The sequence below is a fragment of the Physeter macrocephalus genome, chromosome 18 (assembly GCF_002837175.3).
Source record: "Physeter macrocephalus isolate SW-GA chromosome 18, ASM283717v5, whole genome shotgun sequence".
Classification (NCBI taxonomy): Eukaryota; Metazoa; Chordata; class Mammalia; order Artiodactyla; family Physeteridae; genus Physeter; species Physeter macrocephalus.
In genome coordinates, this window is record NC_041231.1 from 103956675 (window position 1) to 103972665 (window position 15991).

The 15991-nt window shown below is 45.2% G+C and overlaps 1 protein-coding gene and 1 pseudogene across 1 annotated transcript in view; both read left to right on the plus strand.

Moving 5' to 3' along the window:
* DSP (desmoplakin) overlaps positions 1-15991 on the plus strand; it is a 43014-nt gene that overhangs the window by 24482 nt on the left and 2541 nt on the right. The window contains exons 9-24 of the mRNA XM_028478887.2: positions 265-360; positions 693-818; positions 1360-1512; positions 2685-2839; positions 3650-3776; positions 4557-4758; positions 5012-5226; positions 5893-6059; positions 6506-6644; positions 7184-7377; positions 8450-8612; positions 10278-10361; positions 10945-11052; positions 11625-11723; positions 12491-14764; positions 15769-15986. Of these exons, the coding sequence (XP_028334688.2) occupies positions 265-360; positions 693-818; positions 1360-1512; positions 2685-2839; positions 3650-3776; positions 4557-4758; positions 5012-5226; positions 5893-6059; positions 6506-6644; positions 7184-7377; positions 8450-8612; positions 10278-10361; positions 10945-11052; positions 11625-11723; positions 12491-14764; positions 15769-15986 (4520 nt within the window). The remainder of the gene's footprint in view (positions 1-264; positions 361-692; positions 819-1359; positions 1513-2684; positions 2840-3649; positions 3777-4556; positions 4759-5011; positions 5227-5892; positions 6060-6505; positions 6645-7183; positions 7378-8449; positions 8613-10277; positions 10362-10944; positions 11053-11624; positions 11724-12490; positions 14765-15768; positions 15987-15991) is intronic.
* On the plus strand, positions 10441-10540 carry LOC112064388 (uncharacterized; annotated as a pseudogene).

Consider the following 15991-nt stretch of genomic DNA (forward strand, 5'->3'; position numbering starts at 1 on the left):
CCGTGTCCCCTGCATCGGCAGGCGGACTCTCAACCACTGCGCCACCAGGGAAGCCCCCAAAATTGGTTTTAAAATTTAATTTCTACCATACCAAGAGTTCCCTGTTGGGAAATTCTGGTTTCAATTTTTAGAAAAAAGTTTGCTTGATTTGGAATTAGATAAAAAATGCTTCATGGTTTTCATTCAGGCTCACCTATCTGTGAAATAATGGATGCCTCTCTATGGCTGAATGGTGGAGAGACAGCTTCTGTTTTCTTGTTTCAGGCATATATGGATACTCTCCAGACACAGTGGAGCTGGATTCTTCAGATCACCAAATGCATTGATGTTCATCTCAAAGAAAATGCTGCCTACTTTCAGGTTTTTATACCTAGCAATCATTTAATTGTCTTTTGGGTCTTCACAGCTTCTCTTCCGAATGTGTTGGAAAAAGCACTGAAAACAATCTTCACACTATGGTGTGAATACTATTTATTGGTTTTTAGTTTAGAGGAGCACAGATTGGTCACCAATTATTCAAGCAGCCTCTTGCTCTCACATAAGTTAATATACTTTCTGCTCAAATTCTTTCCTTTAACCACCTGTCAGATAGACTCGTAGGGAAGACAGATAATCTTTGAAGTTGAAATACTAGGTGATGCTGCGTATTGAGTTGCTTTTAATTGACACGGGGTCACCCGCATCCTTAACAGTTTTTTGAAGAGGCCCAGTCGACGGAAGCCTACCTGAAGGGCCTCCAAGACTGCGTCAGGAAGAAGTACCTGTGTGACAAGAGCATGCCCCTGCAGCATCTGCTGGAGCAGATCAAGGTGCTGGAGGTAATGTCTCAGACCCAGGCCCTTACCCGCGAATAAAACAAATGCACCCACCGACTCAATGCAGATTATCTGCATCTGTATTGCTCTATAGAGCAACGAGTGCCCAAAGCTCAAGCAAGCGTTGTCTTCATTTTCAGTGGCTTTTCTCAAAATACATTTCTTTGCACGCTCAGCTGCTATGGCACGTCACTTCTGCTTCAGTAGTTATGGGTGCTCAGAACAAAACCGGAGAGAACACTGATGACTTAACATGAAAATCCCTTCGGAAAAGCGTACTTCACGTGTTGTCAGCGTAGCCTTTTTGCAAAGTGATATTCTTTCCCGCCCACCTAATTCATGGCTGTGTTGCCTCTGTAGTGGCTTCTTACGAAAGGCACCTGTGGTCCCTGCAGACAGATGACTTGGTGGCTTTTTACAGCTAATGCAGCTACAGCGGTATCTAATTTGTAATGTCATGATAGCTGTAGTAATGCCATTTGAAGGTCTTATCTCACTGTCAGAGAGTATCTGTGTTCGAGTATGATTTTATTTGCAATTGCAGAAAGAATGGGAGACAATCCTTGAAAACAGGCGCCAGGTGCAGAGCTTGGTAAACAAGTCCAAGAGGATTGTGCAGCTGAAACCGCGGAACCCGGACTACAGAAGCAATAAACTCATTATTGTCAGGGCTCTCTGTGACTACAAGCAGGACCAGGTGTGTACTCGGCGAGTCAGAATGCTGCCAAAGTTTTCCCTTTCTTTACGGATGGATTTTTGTCCAGGGCAGAATTTAATTTAGGTTTCAGTGAGCACCCTAGTAAATGTCTTTCTTTTGTATACAAAGTGGCAAGCTGTGGAAAAAATGCAGTGATTTTTGTTCTGAGTTGTATGATAGTTGCAAATAAGTAGGACAATAGTTATTTTTTAACTATTCTAATGCTATTTTAAGGCTTAAGCCTTCTTTTCTTCCAGTATGCAATTAGCATCTGTGGTCCCTCTTTAAATTTCTGAAATTAAAAAAAAAAAGAAACGTGGCCATTATGCTGCATGTAAAGGGTATGTCATTGCGGATTTTACGCATTAAATGAGCACATCAGTTCTGTAGGCTCAGTGGTAAATACGAACATTTATATAGAAAGGTGACTTGTTTTTAGTCATTATTTATGTAATTCCCACAGCTCTATTTTCTTATAAAAATTGATGGAGGACTTACGAAATAAAAAATGTGATGAGTTGGTGAGATGGACGTTATAAAACAATGGAGTTTATTCTACCATGCAGAAACGGTTTTAGAACTCGTGTGGAGAGAAGTAAGAAATCTAAAGGGAGATTGAAGTACCTCCATGTCGAACTTGTTACATTTTAGTAGTTAAGATAGTTGGCATACTTTAAATACCCATTTTAAGAAGCCATATAGAGTTAATTTAGAAAAGAAGCTATTTAGATGCTGGAGTTACTTTAGGAAGTTATTTTTCTGGGGAACCTGATACCAAAATTTTTTTGTTTTTATTTAACAATTTTAAGAGCAAATGAATGAGACAGGTGACTCCCACGCACTGAAATCTACGGTATAAAACACAAACTCGCAAAAATAGAAGAGCCGGGGGTGAGTTTTTGCTTTACAAAAGGATCGCTCACTTCACCGGGGGACTCCCCTGGCCGTCCCCTGGAGAGTCACTCCACCTAATTCCCTTCAGACACACCTTGTAGGCTCACCTGTCTTATTTAAAGCGTCAGTCATGTTGGGTTGTGTCAAGATCAGCTTCAGTTGAGGCAAAAAATACGAAGAGCAAAGCTGAAACAGTGCTGCTGCTTCTGTTCTTGAGCAGAAAGATAGAAATGTGGGCTCGTGGATAAAGCCAAAACGCGGCTCTCCTTGCCTTGCAGAAGATCGTCCACAAAGGGGACGAGTGTATCCTGAAGGACAATAACGAACGGAGCAAGTGGCTCGTGACTGGCCCGGGGGGCGTGGACATGCTCGTGCCCTCCGTCGGCCTCATCATTCCTCCGCCCAACCCTCTGGCCGTGGACCTCTCAAGCAAGTACGTCTTGAACTTCCTTCTGGCCGTGACATGAACGCGGGTGGGGAGAAATAGGGCAGACGCTGATACAAGACCCTTAGACACACCACTCCTTAACTGCTGTCACCTCCCGCCAGAGGGGGACCCGGTGAAGGTCCCTTTGCGTTGTCTTGAGGTTTTATGTTGCAGGTACTGTGGTTATCACGGGAAGATGAAAAAGAACGTCTGACAGTAGACGAGCTCATTCTGGCCATGCACTCTAAAGACGTTGTTTTGAAACTCTTCTGCCTTTTAGACAATCAGTAGTTTGGCCTGTAGCCACAAATAGAAGATGCACTCAGCATTAATATTTGGCCATCGGTAGGTGGCGCATTCATTTGACAGATGGTCCAGGGCACGGTTCTTCCAAACCTTTGATGATGGAAGTCTTCAGCCCGCTCAGGGTGGGGTGAGAGTAGCCCAGTGAGCCCGTTTCCAAGCTCCAACAGGCGTTCTGTGACCCGAGACCCATTTCTCACTGTTGCCTGCAGGGCGCCAGACCTCCATCAATTAAAAAGTTGTTGACGGACAACCCAACAACCACAAATTGTACTGCCTGTTTTGACCAAAATGATTCCAATGTACCGAAACCCATGTCGGTCATTGAGAATGTACTTTTGGGTATTAGTCTAAATCCATTGAAATGTTGAATGTTTTGCAAATGCTCCGTTCACCCATTGCTCTGTTAGTTCTCTTTTGAGTTTTCTGTGCCACTGGGGGAGCGTGGCCAGGTTTCCCGTTTGGGATGAACCTGGAGAGCCGGGCTAGCGTGCTTTTCCTCTGCGCCTCTAGGATCGAGCAGTACTATGAAGCCATCCTGGCCCTGTGGAACCAGCTCTACATCAACATGAAGAGCCTGGTGTCCTGGCACTACTGCATGATCGACATCGAGAAGATCAAGGCCATGACCATCGCCAAGGTACGTCCTCAGGACCACCCGCTGCCTGGAGGGGCCCCCCGGCTGCTCCCTGAAGTGCGGTTTCTACCAGGCGAACCTATAGCTGTGCAGCTGATGCTTTTGTGTGTCAACAAGAGAGTCGGCTGAGCCTTCCTTAGAGGTTCTAGTCCGTCCAACACAGGATGGGAGGGATTCGCACCCGGCCGGTTAAGAGACAAGCAGAAGTACTGATTAAAGTTACCGGGCAAAAGCCAGACGTCCCTGTGGGAGAGGCATGAGGTCCTGTGATACTCAGGGTTCCCACTCTCCTTAGATGTAATGGAAAGTGAGGGCATAGTTATTGACTGGATAGCACAGAAGTAAAAGGTGGGGTTGAATTCTTGGAAGCATTAGTTACCCTAGATCAGTGGTTTTCAGGTAGTGGCCCAAGAATCCAGGTGGGGGAGTCCTTTGGGACGACAGGGACAGCAGGGAGGTGAGGGGCAGGGAATGGGTAAGTTTGGGGCTTCCCTTTACCCCTTTAACTCTTTTCAGTCAGAGCAGCTTTGCTGTGATCTGCTTGACATTTGGGGCTTCTGAGTCCCGTTTGCTTGGAAGAAGAAAATTGCATAGGAAGAAGAAAATTGACGACCCACTGCTACGGTTCTTAGGCGCAAGCTCTAAATCATCAAAGACCTTTTCTGTCTTAATGGGTCTTTGAGGGGCGTTGCCTCAAGCGCCACCAGAGTAGTGCATTTCCCAGGAAGCTTTCTTGGCCACGCTCTGGGGCCAAGAAACACTCCCCGCCTGGTTTATTTCCAGCTGAAAACGATGCGGCTGGAAGATTACACGAAGACAATATCTGACCTCGAGTTACGTTACCAAGACTTCATCAGAGACAGCCAAGGCTCAGAGATGTTTGGAGATGATGACAAGAGGAAAATACAGACCCAGTTCACGGACGCCCAGAAACACTACCAGACCCTGGTCGTACAGCTCCCCAGCTACCCCCAGCACCAGACAGGTTGGTTTAGAGCCAGTCCTTCTTTGCAGCCACCATACATGCCGTTTTCAAAAGAAAGTACGTAGTTTGCCAAAAACTAGTTGCAGAATCACTTCTTTGAAAGATCGCATATCAAAAGTCATTGAGATGCTAGGTTTTCAGAACCAAATCAAAGGAAACAGCGACACTTTCATGCAGCATGGGTGTTTTGTTGAGGCCTTGCGCCCTTCTAGCCAAGAAATCTCTGATTTTTGTGGTCCTAACATTTTTACAGTAACCGCAACTGAAATCACTCATCTCGGTTCCTGCCATAATAAAGTAATTGAAACCAACAGAGAAAATGACAAGCAGGAAACGTGGCTGCTGATGGAGCTCCAGAAGATTCGGAGGCAGATGGAGCTCTGTGAGAGCGGAATGACCCTTAAAAACGTCCTTCTGGCAGATCAGGGGTCTTCGCAGCACATCACAGCGAAAATAAACGAGCTAAAGGTGGGTATCCGTTAATGTTTTGCTTGATTCTAGGTGTATTTATATTTAACTGTGAAGTAGTAGAAAAAGACCTCCTGGTTTAAACATTTATAGGCAAGAAACCTTCATTTTCAAGAAAAGAGGCTTCTGGCACAATTTCCGTTTTGCATTCCCATGCTGCCAAATCTGTGGAAAGATACCAGGCTGGGGATTAAACCACCTTTGCTGTTAGTCTGCGGGCCGCTCAGTCCGGCTGCAGTGTTTTTCCTTTTCTGCAGTGTAGTGCTTTGTAGATTTCGAAAGTTTTCGCAGACATTCATTTGGCTTCTGCCTGAAACAACCTATGATGTGGGCTAGACAAGTGGAGTGATCTTACTTGTAGACAGTAAGGGGTAGGGTAAGAGCTGCAAGCCATCGGCCGAGCTGGGACTGCAGCCCAGGTGCTTCAGTGTCAAGCTCAGTGATCTCTTCCGCTCAGCCGGGCCTGGGCTCTGCACTGGAATCTCCGAGGTATATATTCTAAGGAAGAGGGTCACATTTACCCAGTGCTGGTAAGGCCTCCCTCATGGAGGACAGGAAAGGTCAACTCTCAAGTGAGTCGTTCACATTCTGTGGGCCTTTTGAGGACATGAATGACGGTGAGAAGCAAACAGCTAAATCAAAAGCGCTTCCCTTCTTTTTGGACAGGGCTTACAGAATGATTCTCAAACATTTGCTCAAGTTCTCAACCAGCTGAAGGACATGCTAGCTAACTTCAGAGGTTCGGAAAAATATTGCTATCTGCAGAATGAGGTATTTGGATTGTTTCAGAAACTGGAAAATATCAATGGCGTTACAGACGGCTACTTAAATAGGTAAACGCGACTGACGCTGACCTCGGATATTTGGCTTTTCTCAAGCTTCGTTTCGTGAGACTTCATTTGCTTCATGTGGTGGTTGCTGGAGCTGTTGCCTTACGGTTTCTCTTTTCATTGGAGCCTCACTCACATTCTTCTGTGCTTGTGTGAGCGGGTCCTCCAGCCTAGGGTGCCAATCCCGTTGTTCTGAACTCCACTGTCTCTTCCAGCCAAGGCATCCTCTAAAGGCCAGAACTTAGAATTCTTCCATTGATGCAAGGTGGTGTTCTGAGTCATGAAAGAGGGAAAAAATGTATTGCGCCGCAACTTATAAAATAAGCGGAGTAAATTCTTATCTGCCTTAATAGTGTTCCCTTTTATGAAGAGTGGCAAAAGAGCCCAAGAGAGTTTCCAAGTCTAATTATGTCGCCGGCAATTTTATTTGCCTCTTTGGCTCCTGACAGCTTGTGCATGGTGAGAACACTCCTGCAGGCCATTCTCCAGACAGAAGACATGCTGAAGGTTTACGAAGCCAGGCTTACTGAAGAGGAGACCGTGTGCCTGGATCTGGATAAGGTGGAAGCTTACCGCTGTGGACTGAAGGTTAGGAGAAGGGTTGAACAGCAAGCGGCCCGGTGTATCCGGTTTATGGGAAAGAATACAGGACTACTCAGTCCCCTGTGGTAGAGCTTCACTAAGTCTCCACGAGTTTGGAGGATTACTGGATTTCGTTGGCCACACGTGGTTGACATCCGCCGTTATCTCTAGAGCGCTGTTGTCCAGAGCGTGTTGGCAGGACCTACGTGAGAAAGTCGTTTGTGGTGAGATTAGTCTGGGGAACGCAAGTTCAGCACAGTTAAGCTGGTACTGTTGTACTTCTCAGAACCTTTAATAGGTGAATAGATTTTATACTTTTTCAGGAACGGAATGGAGTGTGATATGTAGCATTTCTCAAACTAATTTACACACCGAATCCTTTTTTTTTTTTTTTTTTTTTTTTTTAACCAAGTTGGCACAAGGAACTAGGTCCCTGGCACAAATATAGGGAGATGCAATCAGTAGATATATTTTCCTTGAAGTGTAGCATCAAGTGGGAATGAGGTTAATTTGTACTTTTTTTTTTTTTTTTCCTCCTGTGACAGAAAATTAAAAACGACTTGAACTTGAAGAAGTCCTTGTTGGCCACCATGAAGACGGAACTGCAGAAAGCCCAGCAGATCTACTCCCAGACTTCACAGCAGTATCCACTGTACGACCTGGACCTGGGCAAGTTCAGCGAAAAAGTCACACAGCTGACAGACCGCTGGCAAAGAATCGATAAACAGATAGACTACAGGTGTGCCAACCTCCTTCCACACTTTCTTCCCATATGGTTGCTCCCAAGATAATGTCACTTGAAGTCATCACTCTAGAAAACAGTGGGTTTTTTTTTGTGTGTAAGTTCAGCATCCTGGAAACTCCCTTCACGCACTGGCTGTGGGCAGCTTTGGCGACAACAGGAAGAGAGTACGTCCAGTAGCCGAGCTTGAACCAGCCTGTCTCAGAGGCCCTTCAGGTTCTTAGGGAAATAATGGAAGCCATCGATCAAGCTCTTTCAGGCCCTGTAAACTCCTGTTATGACCGTTGGAAGGAGTAGCTCCTTTGAGGGAGCATTTTCCAAAAGTTTGTGAAAATTAAATCTTACACGAAAGAAATGCCTTACTGCAAATGAGGGTTTAAAAACATCTCCTGAATCTTGCTTATAGGTTATTTTACTAGCAGCAGTACTTCTTAAAAACATCTCTATTGATATAGAATTCACATGCCGTATAACTCACCCACCAAAAGTGTCCAAGTCACTGGTTTTTAGTATATTCAGAATGTGTAACCATCACCACAATCTACGTTTAGAACACTTTCATCACCCTAAAAAAGAAACCCCATATCCACTGGCAGTCCCTCCCCATTTCCTCCCAACCCTCCAGCCCCAAACAGCCACCATTCTACTTGCTGTCTCTATAGATTCGCCAATTATTCTGGACATTTCCTATAAATAGAAAGATACGATATGTGGTCCTTTGTGACTGTTTTTTTTTCACTTAACGTAATGTTTTCCAGGTTTATCCATGGTGTAGCACGTGTCAGTACTTCATTTCTTTTTATGACTGTATAATATTCCATTGTATGGCTATACCACATTTTGTTTATTCTTTCATCAACTGATGGATATTTGGGTTGTTCCCAGTTCTGGGCTATCGTGAAAAGTGTTGCTACAAACATTCATGTATAATTTTTTGTGTGGGTGTATGTTTTCAGTTCTCTTGAGTATGTGCCAGGTGGAATTGCCGGGTCATCGGGTAACTCTGTGTTAAATACTTTTGCAGAGCAATAGCAATATTTAATAATTTTATGATCTCTGTTTGCCCCAGATTATGGGACCTGGAGAAACAAATCAAGCAACTGAGGAATTACCGTGATAACTATCAGACTTTCTGCAAATGGCTCTGTGATGCCAAACGCTGCCAGGATAACTTAGAATCCATGAAGTTTGGAGATTCCAACATGGTCATGCGATTTTTGAACGAGCAGAAGGTATAAGGCAATTTGTCATTGCACAGATGTTACTGGGTGTAAGCTGTATTTCCCTCTGGTTTTCATAGCAGTAGTTAGGTTTAAAATGATACTTTTTTTTTTTTTTTTTTTTTTTTTTTTTGCGGTACGCGGGCCTCTCGCTGTCATGGCCTCTCCCGTTGCGGAGCACAGGCTCCGGACGCGCAGGCTCAGCGGCCATGGCTCACGGGCCCAGCCGCTCCGCGGCGTGTGGGATCTTCCCGGACCGGGGCACGAACCCGCGTCCCCTGCATCGGCAGGCGGACTCTCGACCGCTGCGCCACCAGGGAAGCCCCTAAAATGATACATTTTTTAAAAACTTTATTCAAGTATAGTTGATTTACAGTGTTGTGTTAGTTTCAGGTGTACAGCAAAGTGATTCAGTTATACATAGATATACATTCTTTCTCATATTCTTTTCCATTATGGTTTATCACAGGATATTGAATATAGTTCCCTGTGCTACACACTAGGACCTTGTTGTTTGTCCATTCTGTATATAATAGTTTATGTCTGCTAACCCCAAACTCCCAGTCCATCCTTTCCCCCTGCCACCCTTGGCAACCACAAGTCTGTTCTTGCTGTCTGTGAGTCTGTTTCTGCTTCATAGATAAGTTAATTTGTGTCATATTTTAGATTCCACAGATAAGTGATATATATATATATATTTTTTTTTTTTTTTGAGAAGATGTTGGGGGTAGGAGTTTATTAATTAATTTATTTATTTTTGCTGCGTTGGGTCTTCGTTTCTGCGCTAGGGCTCCCTCTAGTTGCGGCGAGCGGGGGCCACTCTTCATCGCGGTGTGCGGGCCTCTCACTATCACTGCCTCTCTTGTTGCGGAGCACAGGCTCCAGACACGCAGGCTCAGTAGTTGTGGCTCACGGGCCCAGCTGCTCCGCGGCATGTGGGATCCCCCCAGACCAGGGCTCCAACCCGTGTCCCCTGCACTAGCAGGCAGACTCTCAACCACTGCGCCACCAGGGAAGCTCCTATGTGATATTATATGGTATTTGTCTTTGTCTTTCTGACTTACTGCCCTTAGTATGATATTCTCTAGGTCCATCCATGTTGCTGCGAATGGTATTATTTCATTCTTTTTTATGGCTGAGTAGTATTCCAGCTGTGTCTATATACCACATCTTCTTTATCCATTCATCTGCCAGTGGACATTTAGGTTGTTTCCATTTCTTGGCTATTGTAAATAGTGCCACTGTGAACATGGGGCTGCATGTATCTTTTCATGAAATGATAAATAATTACTATTACTAGTCCATTTTGTGAATGCTTAAATAGTGTCCAGAGGAAAAGCAGTTGAGATATTTACAAAGAAATGCAGTCGTGAGCATGGAAATAATGTAACGACCGTCATAGTAAAGTATCTTTATAAATTGAGGTGATAGGACCAGAAAAGAGTGCCGGCCAGATAGTAACCTCTTAGATCATAAGAAGTTGAAGATCTTTCTTCTCTTTTCTGAATAGAAAACATGCTCATCTCCTAAGGTTTAACTGTGTGACTATGGGGTCTGAACATGTAGTCATAAACTGAGGGAAAAAAAACAAGTAACAGTGGTTAAAGAGTGAAAAAAACATTTATTTTAAAATATGTATACATTTTAACATTTGTAAATATTTCCTTTTCTGTATAGAACTTGCACAGTGATATAAGTGGCAAACGAGACAAATCAGAAGAAGTACAAAAAATTGCCGAACTTTGTGCAAATTCAATTAAGGTATGTTGGTTTCGCAAAGAATGTTGGTGTTTCATCAAGAATATTATTAAAAAAAAAAAAAGAATATTATTAACCGTGTTTGCTTTGGCAGCATGTATATTAAAACGAATGAAACAGAGATTATTAGCCTGCCGTTGTGCAAGGATGACATGCAGATTCATGAAGTGTTCCATACTTTTTTTATAAAAGAATATTATTAACTACATTATTTTCTGATTCACTTTAAAGATTACAGACTTCTTGAGGACAACGATTATGGTTTTTATATAATCTCTCGTGAACAAACTGTAAATGCTGTTATCCATGAGCTTGAATTGATTATACATTGGCAGTATCTACGGGAATGGGCTGGTCTTCATCCTTTAGACTGGTGGTGTGTGCAGAGATCTCCATTTTGCATATAAAGTGGTGCTGTTTGGTTTAATAATGTCACATGATGCTTGGACACTAGCAGCACGTGATGGCCTTTGGGGTTGGACATTGGAAGTACAGCTTGGTGATTGAAAGCTGGGGAACTGTAGCCATCCGTGACTCCTTTTAAGTCAATTTAGGTATGTTTTTCTGAAACGTTATTATTCTGCAGGATTATGAACTACACCTGGCATCATACGCCTCAGGACTGGAAACTCTACTGAGCATACCTGTCAAGAGAACCATCGTGCAGTCTCCTTCTGCGATGATTCTGCAAGAGGTAGATATGTCATTACCCATCTCTTAGAGCTCGCCACCCCCCCCCCCCCCCCCCCTGCACCTTCTCTTTTCCCTGCCCCCTTCCCTCCCCTCCCTGAATTCATCTCTTGCTGTAGGGTATCCATTCAAAAAGGGTTAACAGGTTATCCTCTCTCTAGTGTCAGTGATCAGCGTAATGCATTTTAGGGAATGATCAGTGAGAAGTCTGGGTCTATTGCTCGTACGTTCGAATCTTTGCAGAAACTGGGCTTAAATTCTGGGTTTAGTGAGGGGGACATTTAAAGAGTGGAAAATATCCAGTCGATTTCTAAAAGACAACTTCTTCTCAAAGGTGTCAGAGAACATCACCCATCAGATGGTTTAGGGGGGAACACCCTGGAGTGATGAGGATGAAATGTAAGGTTTTTGGCCCTTTGTTTTATTGTACTTTATTCTTTTGTTGGGTTTTGGAATTCACTCTTTAAAATATAATTTAACTGTTGGATTGTTTTAGAAAACAGAATTGGTCAGCTTGCATAGGACTTCTTTTGAATGCAATACCTTTGACTTTTCCTTGCACTTCTTTTCTCCAAGGCTGCAGATATGCATGCTCGGTACATAGAACTTCTTACAAGGTCTGGAGACTATTACAGATTCTTAAGTGAGATGCTGAAGAGTTTGGAAGATCTGAAGGTAATTTATTTCCTTGGAGGATCAAAAAAGAAAATAGAATGGAACTTAATTATTACTGCCTCGTTATAACATGAATTTGGACATACTCATTGGTAAAACTGTGTTTCCTCTAAACAGTTAGTATAATATAGTTTATTCATAAATCAGGTGTCAGTCCTATTCTCCAGTACACTGCTCGGAATGCACTCAGGTAATATTTTCAAAATTATATCTATTTTACCTTGCCATAACCCCCAGTAATTTCATTTAATGTTTGGTCAAGGAATTTGCTTTCTTTCTTTCTTGGTGTTAAATTAAGAAGAACATCCAGGACTAGCTGGATTTGAATTCTCCATGTTGAGTGATTGTTTAATTTACTCCTCATTTCTAATATTCGAATTGAGTTTATTTGGAAACTTACTTGATACCTGGAAATAAAGGAAACATAATTTAGGAAATCATAAGCTTTTGGTCTTGGAAGAAATTCCCTCATTCACAGATGAGGAAGCTGAAACTCAGAGAGGGTAGATCCCTTACTAAGATCACACAAGCAGTTGATAGAAGAATTATGACAAGAAGACAGATTTCTTGAATTTTTTTGTCTAGTAGCTTTTGCCTTGTATCAGCGTCTACATGTGTGCTCGTGTGTGCGTGCTTGTCTGTGTGTGTGTGCAGGTGTGTGACAGGAAATGAGAAAGCACGTTGGTCTGGCGGGGAGGAAGTACCACTTCTTACTTATGACGTGAGGCGTCTTTCTTTCAACACGCTTTCTGATTTCCCTTCCACAGCTGAAAAATACCAAGATCGAAGTTTTGGAAGAGGAGCTCAGGCTGGCCCGAGACGCCAACTCTGAAAACTGCAGTAAGAACAAATTACTGGATCAGAACCTGCAGAAATACCAGGCGGAGTGTTCCCAGTTCAAAGCAAAGCTCGTGAGCCTGGAGGAGCTGAAGAGACAGGCTGAGCTGGATGGCAAGTCAGCCAAGCAAAATCTAGACAAGTGCTACAGCCAAATCAAAGAGCTCAATGAGAAGATCACCCGGCTGACTTACGAGATTGAGCATGAAAAGCGAAGCAGAAAAACCGTGGAAGACAGGTTTGATCAACAGAAGAACGACTATGACCAGCTGCAGAAGGCGAGGCAGAGCGAGAAGGAGAGCCTTGGCTGGCAGAAAATAGAGTCTGAGAAAGCCATCAAGGAGAAGGAGTTCGAGATAGAGAGGTTGAGGGCTCTTCTGCAGGAGGAGAGCACCCGGAAGAGAGAATATGAAAATGAGCTGGCAAAGGTAAGAAACCAGTATAGTGAGGAGATGAGTAATTTAAGGAACAAGTACGAAACAGAGATTAACATCACAAAGACTACCATCAAGGAGATATCCATGCAAAAAGAGGATGATTCCAAAAACCTCCGAAACCAGCTCGATAGATTCTCGAAGGAGAATCGCGACCTGAAGGATGAGATTGTCCGGCTCACCAATAGCATCCTGCAGATCACGGAGGAGCGGAGGCGGGCCGAAGAGGCTGCCCTGCAGCAGAAGGCCTGTGGCTCCGAGATGCTGCAGGAGAAGCAGCATCTGGAAATGGAGCTGAAGCAGGTCATCCAGCAGCGCTCCGAGGACAACGCCAGGCACAAGCAGTCCCTGGAAGAGGCTGCCAAGACCATCCAGGACAAAAACCAGGAGATCGAAAGACTCAAAGCTGAGTTTCAGGAGGAGGCCAAGCGCCGCCGGGAATATGAGAATGAACTGGCTAAGGTAAGGAACAATTACGATGAAGAACTCATTAGCTTGAAGAACCAGTTCGAGACGGAGATCACCATCACCAAGACGACCATCCAGCAGCTCACCCTGCAGAAGGAGGAGGACACCAGCGGCTACCGAGCCCAGATAGACAACCTCACCAGGGAAAACCGGAGCCTCTCGGAAGAAGTAACAAAGCTGAAGAACGCTCTAGCCCAGACCACGGAGAACCTCAGGAGGGTCGAAGAGAGTGTCCAACAGCAAAAGGCCGCGGGCTCGGAGATGTCGCAGCGGAAACAGCAGCTGGAGGTGGAGCTGACGCAGGTCATGCAGGTGCGGATGGAAGAGAGCACACGGTACAGGCAGTCTCTGGATGATGCCGCCAAGACGATCCAGGATAGAAACACGGAGATAGAGAGGCTGAAGCAGCTGACAGAGACGGAAGCAAAGCAGCGCAAGTGTCTGGAGGATGAAAACGCCAAATTGCAGAGGGCGCAGTGCGAGCTGCAGAAGGCCTACAGCAGCGCCATGGAGACGGTCAGCAAACTGAAGGCGCAGGAGCAGGAACTGATGTGCCTGAGGCTGGACTACGAACGGGTGGCCCAGGAGCGGACCCTCCGGGAGCAGGACGCAGCCCGCCTCCAGAGCTCTCTGAAGGAGCTCCAGCCGCAGAGGCAGAGACTGCAGGAGGAGCTGACGCGGCTCAAGAGGGCGGCCTCCGAGGACTCCTTTAGGAGGAAGAAGCTGGACGAGGAGCTGGAGACCCTGCGGAGGGCCCGGAAGGAGCAGGCGGTAAAGGTCACCAGCCTGACCCAGCAGCTGGAGCAGGCGTCCGTCGCCAGAAAGAGGAGCGAGGACGCGCTGGACGGCCACCTGCGGGAGAAGCAGAGGGCCCAGGACGAGCTGCGCAGGCTGGCCTCCGACGTCGAGGCCCTGCGGCGGCAGCTGTCGCAGGAGCAGGAGAGCGCCAGGGAGGCGCAGGCACGGAGCGAGCACTTCCAGAAGGCCGTCGAGGACAAGAGCAGGAGCCTGAACGAGAGCAAGATCGAAATCGAGAGGCTGCAGTCGCTGACCGAGAGCCTCACCAAGGAGCACCTGCTGCTTGAGGGGGAGCTGCGGAGCCTCCGGCTGGAGTGCGATGACCTCCGGCAGAGCCGCAGCGAGGCTGAGCACGACAAAAACGCCACCATCTCGGAGCTGCGGAGCCAGCTGCAGATCAGCAATGCCCGGACCCTGGAGCTGCAGGGCCTGATCAGTGATTTACAAAGGGAGAGGGGAAGTTTGAGACAGGAAATTGAGAAATTCCAAAAGCAGGCATTAGAGGTATTCACAAATATTTGATCGCCGCTTCACTTCCTCTCAACTAATTCCCTCCACGGTCTACCCAGCTGGGCGGCTGTGCTCTTGCTGCTGGGCTGGATGCTTGCACACATCTCGCTTTTCTTTCTGATGCTGTGCTGCTGTCTGTCCTGATCCAGACGCTGCTTCAGGGTAATTTCAGTGCTGTTTGCCCTTCTCTTCTACTCCCCCATCGAGTGTCCACCCCTGTGTAACCCGTACTTGGCTCTGCTTTTCGAACTTTGGCTGGGGTGTAACATCTGAGATCACTTCCTCTCAGTGTTCCACTCTGTTTTCTAGAAGGTGGCTCTTTGTGAGCTGTGACATAACGCTTGTAATTAAAGTTTTCCTAAATAAAAGCCACATTAAATGGGTTTTCTGTGCAGCTTTAAAATCACTCTCTTGCTTTGCTCATGTGATTTTTCTGCATGCGTTATGCTCTGCTCTTTTCATCGTGACCCTAATATGTTTCTTTTTGTTTGACTTTTCTTCTTTAAACCCCTAATGAAAACACTTAACCTCTTTAACTTCTAATACGTTTGACTTCTGTAGACAATATTTGTGTGGGGCTGGGTGAGGGGTGTGTGTATGTCCGTAGATTTGTATTGCTTTGTTAAACATGTGAGTATAGCTGTAACAGGTGAAACGCAGGTACAGCAGGTGGGATAACCTGGAATGAAACTTCCCATATCTGTTCAAACCATAATTACCATTAAGAGTAAGCCAGGTCTACAACTGCTTATATTTCCTTCTGTGGAAAAATATAGAAAGTATAGAAGCCGTTTATCAAAGTGGCAACATGTATCTACAGAATTTTTTTCAGGAGCTTGTAAGGTAACAAAATAACAGTATACTCAAGGAAAAGAAAAGGGCTGAGAAGTAAATATACTTTTTAAAAAAATATATAGGAAAAGAAGTTAAATGATAATGGTCCTGTGATATGATCACATCATTATTTTTTCCCATTTCTTTCTTTTTTTGCATTCTAGGCATCTAATAGGATTCAGGAATCCAAGAATCAGTGCTCTCAGGTGGTGCAGGAGAGAGAGAGCCTCCTGGTGAAAATCAAAGTTCTGGAGCAAGACAAGGCCAGGCTGCAGAGGCTGGAGGATGAGCTGAATCGCGCCAAAGTGACCCTCGAGGCAGAAAGCAGGGTGAAGCAGCGCCTGGAGTGTGAGAAACAGCAGATCCAGAATGACCTGAACCAGTGGA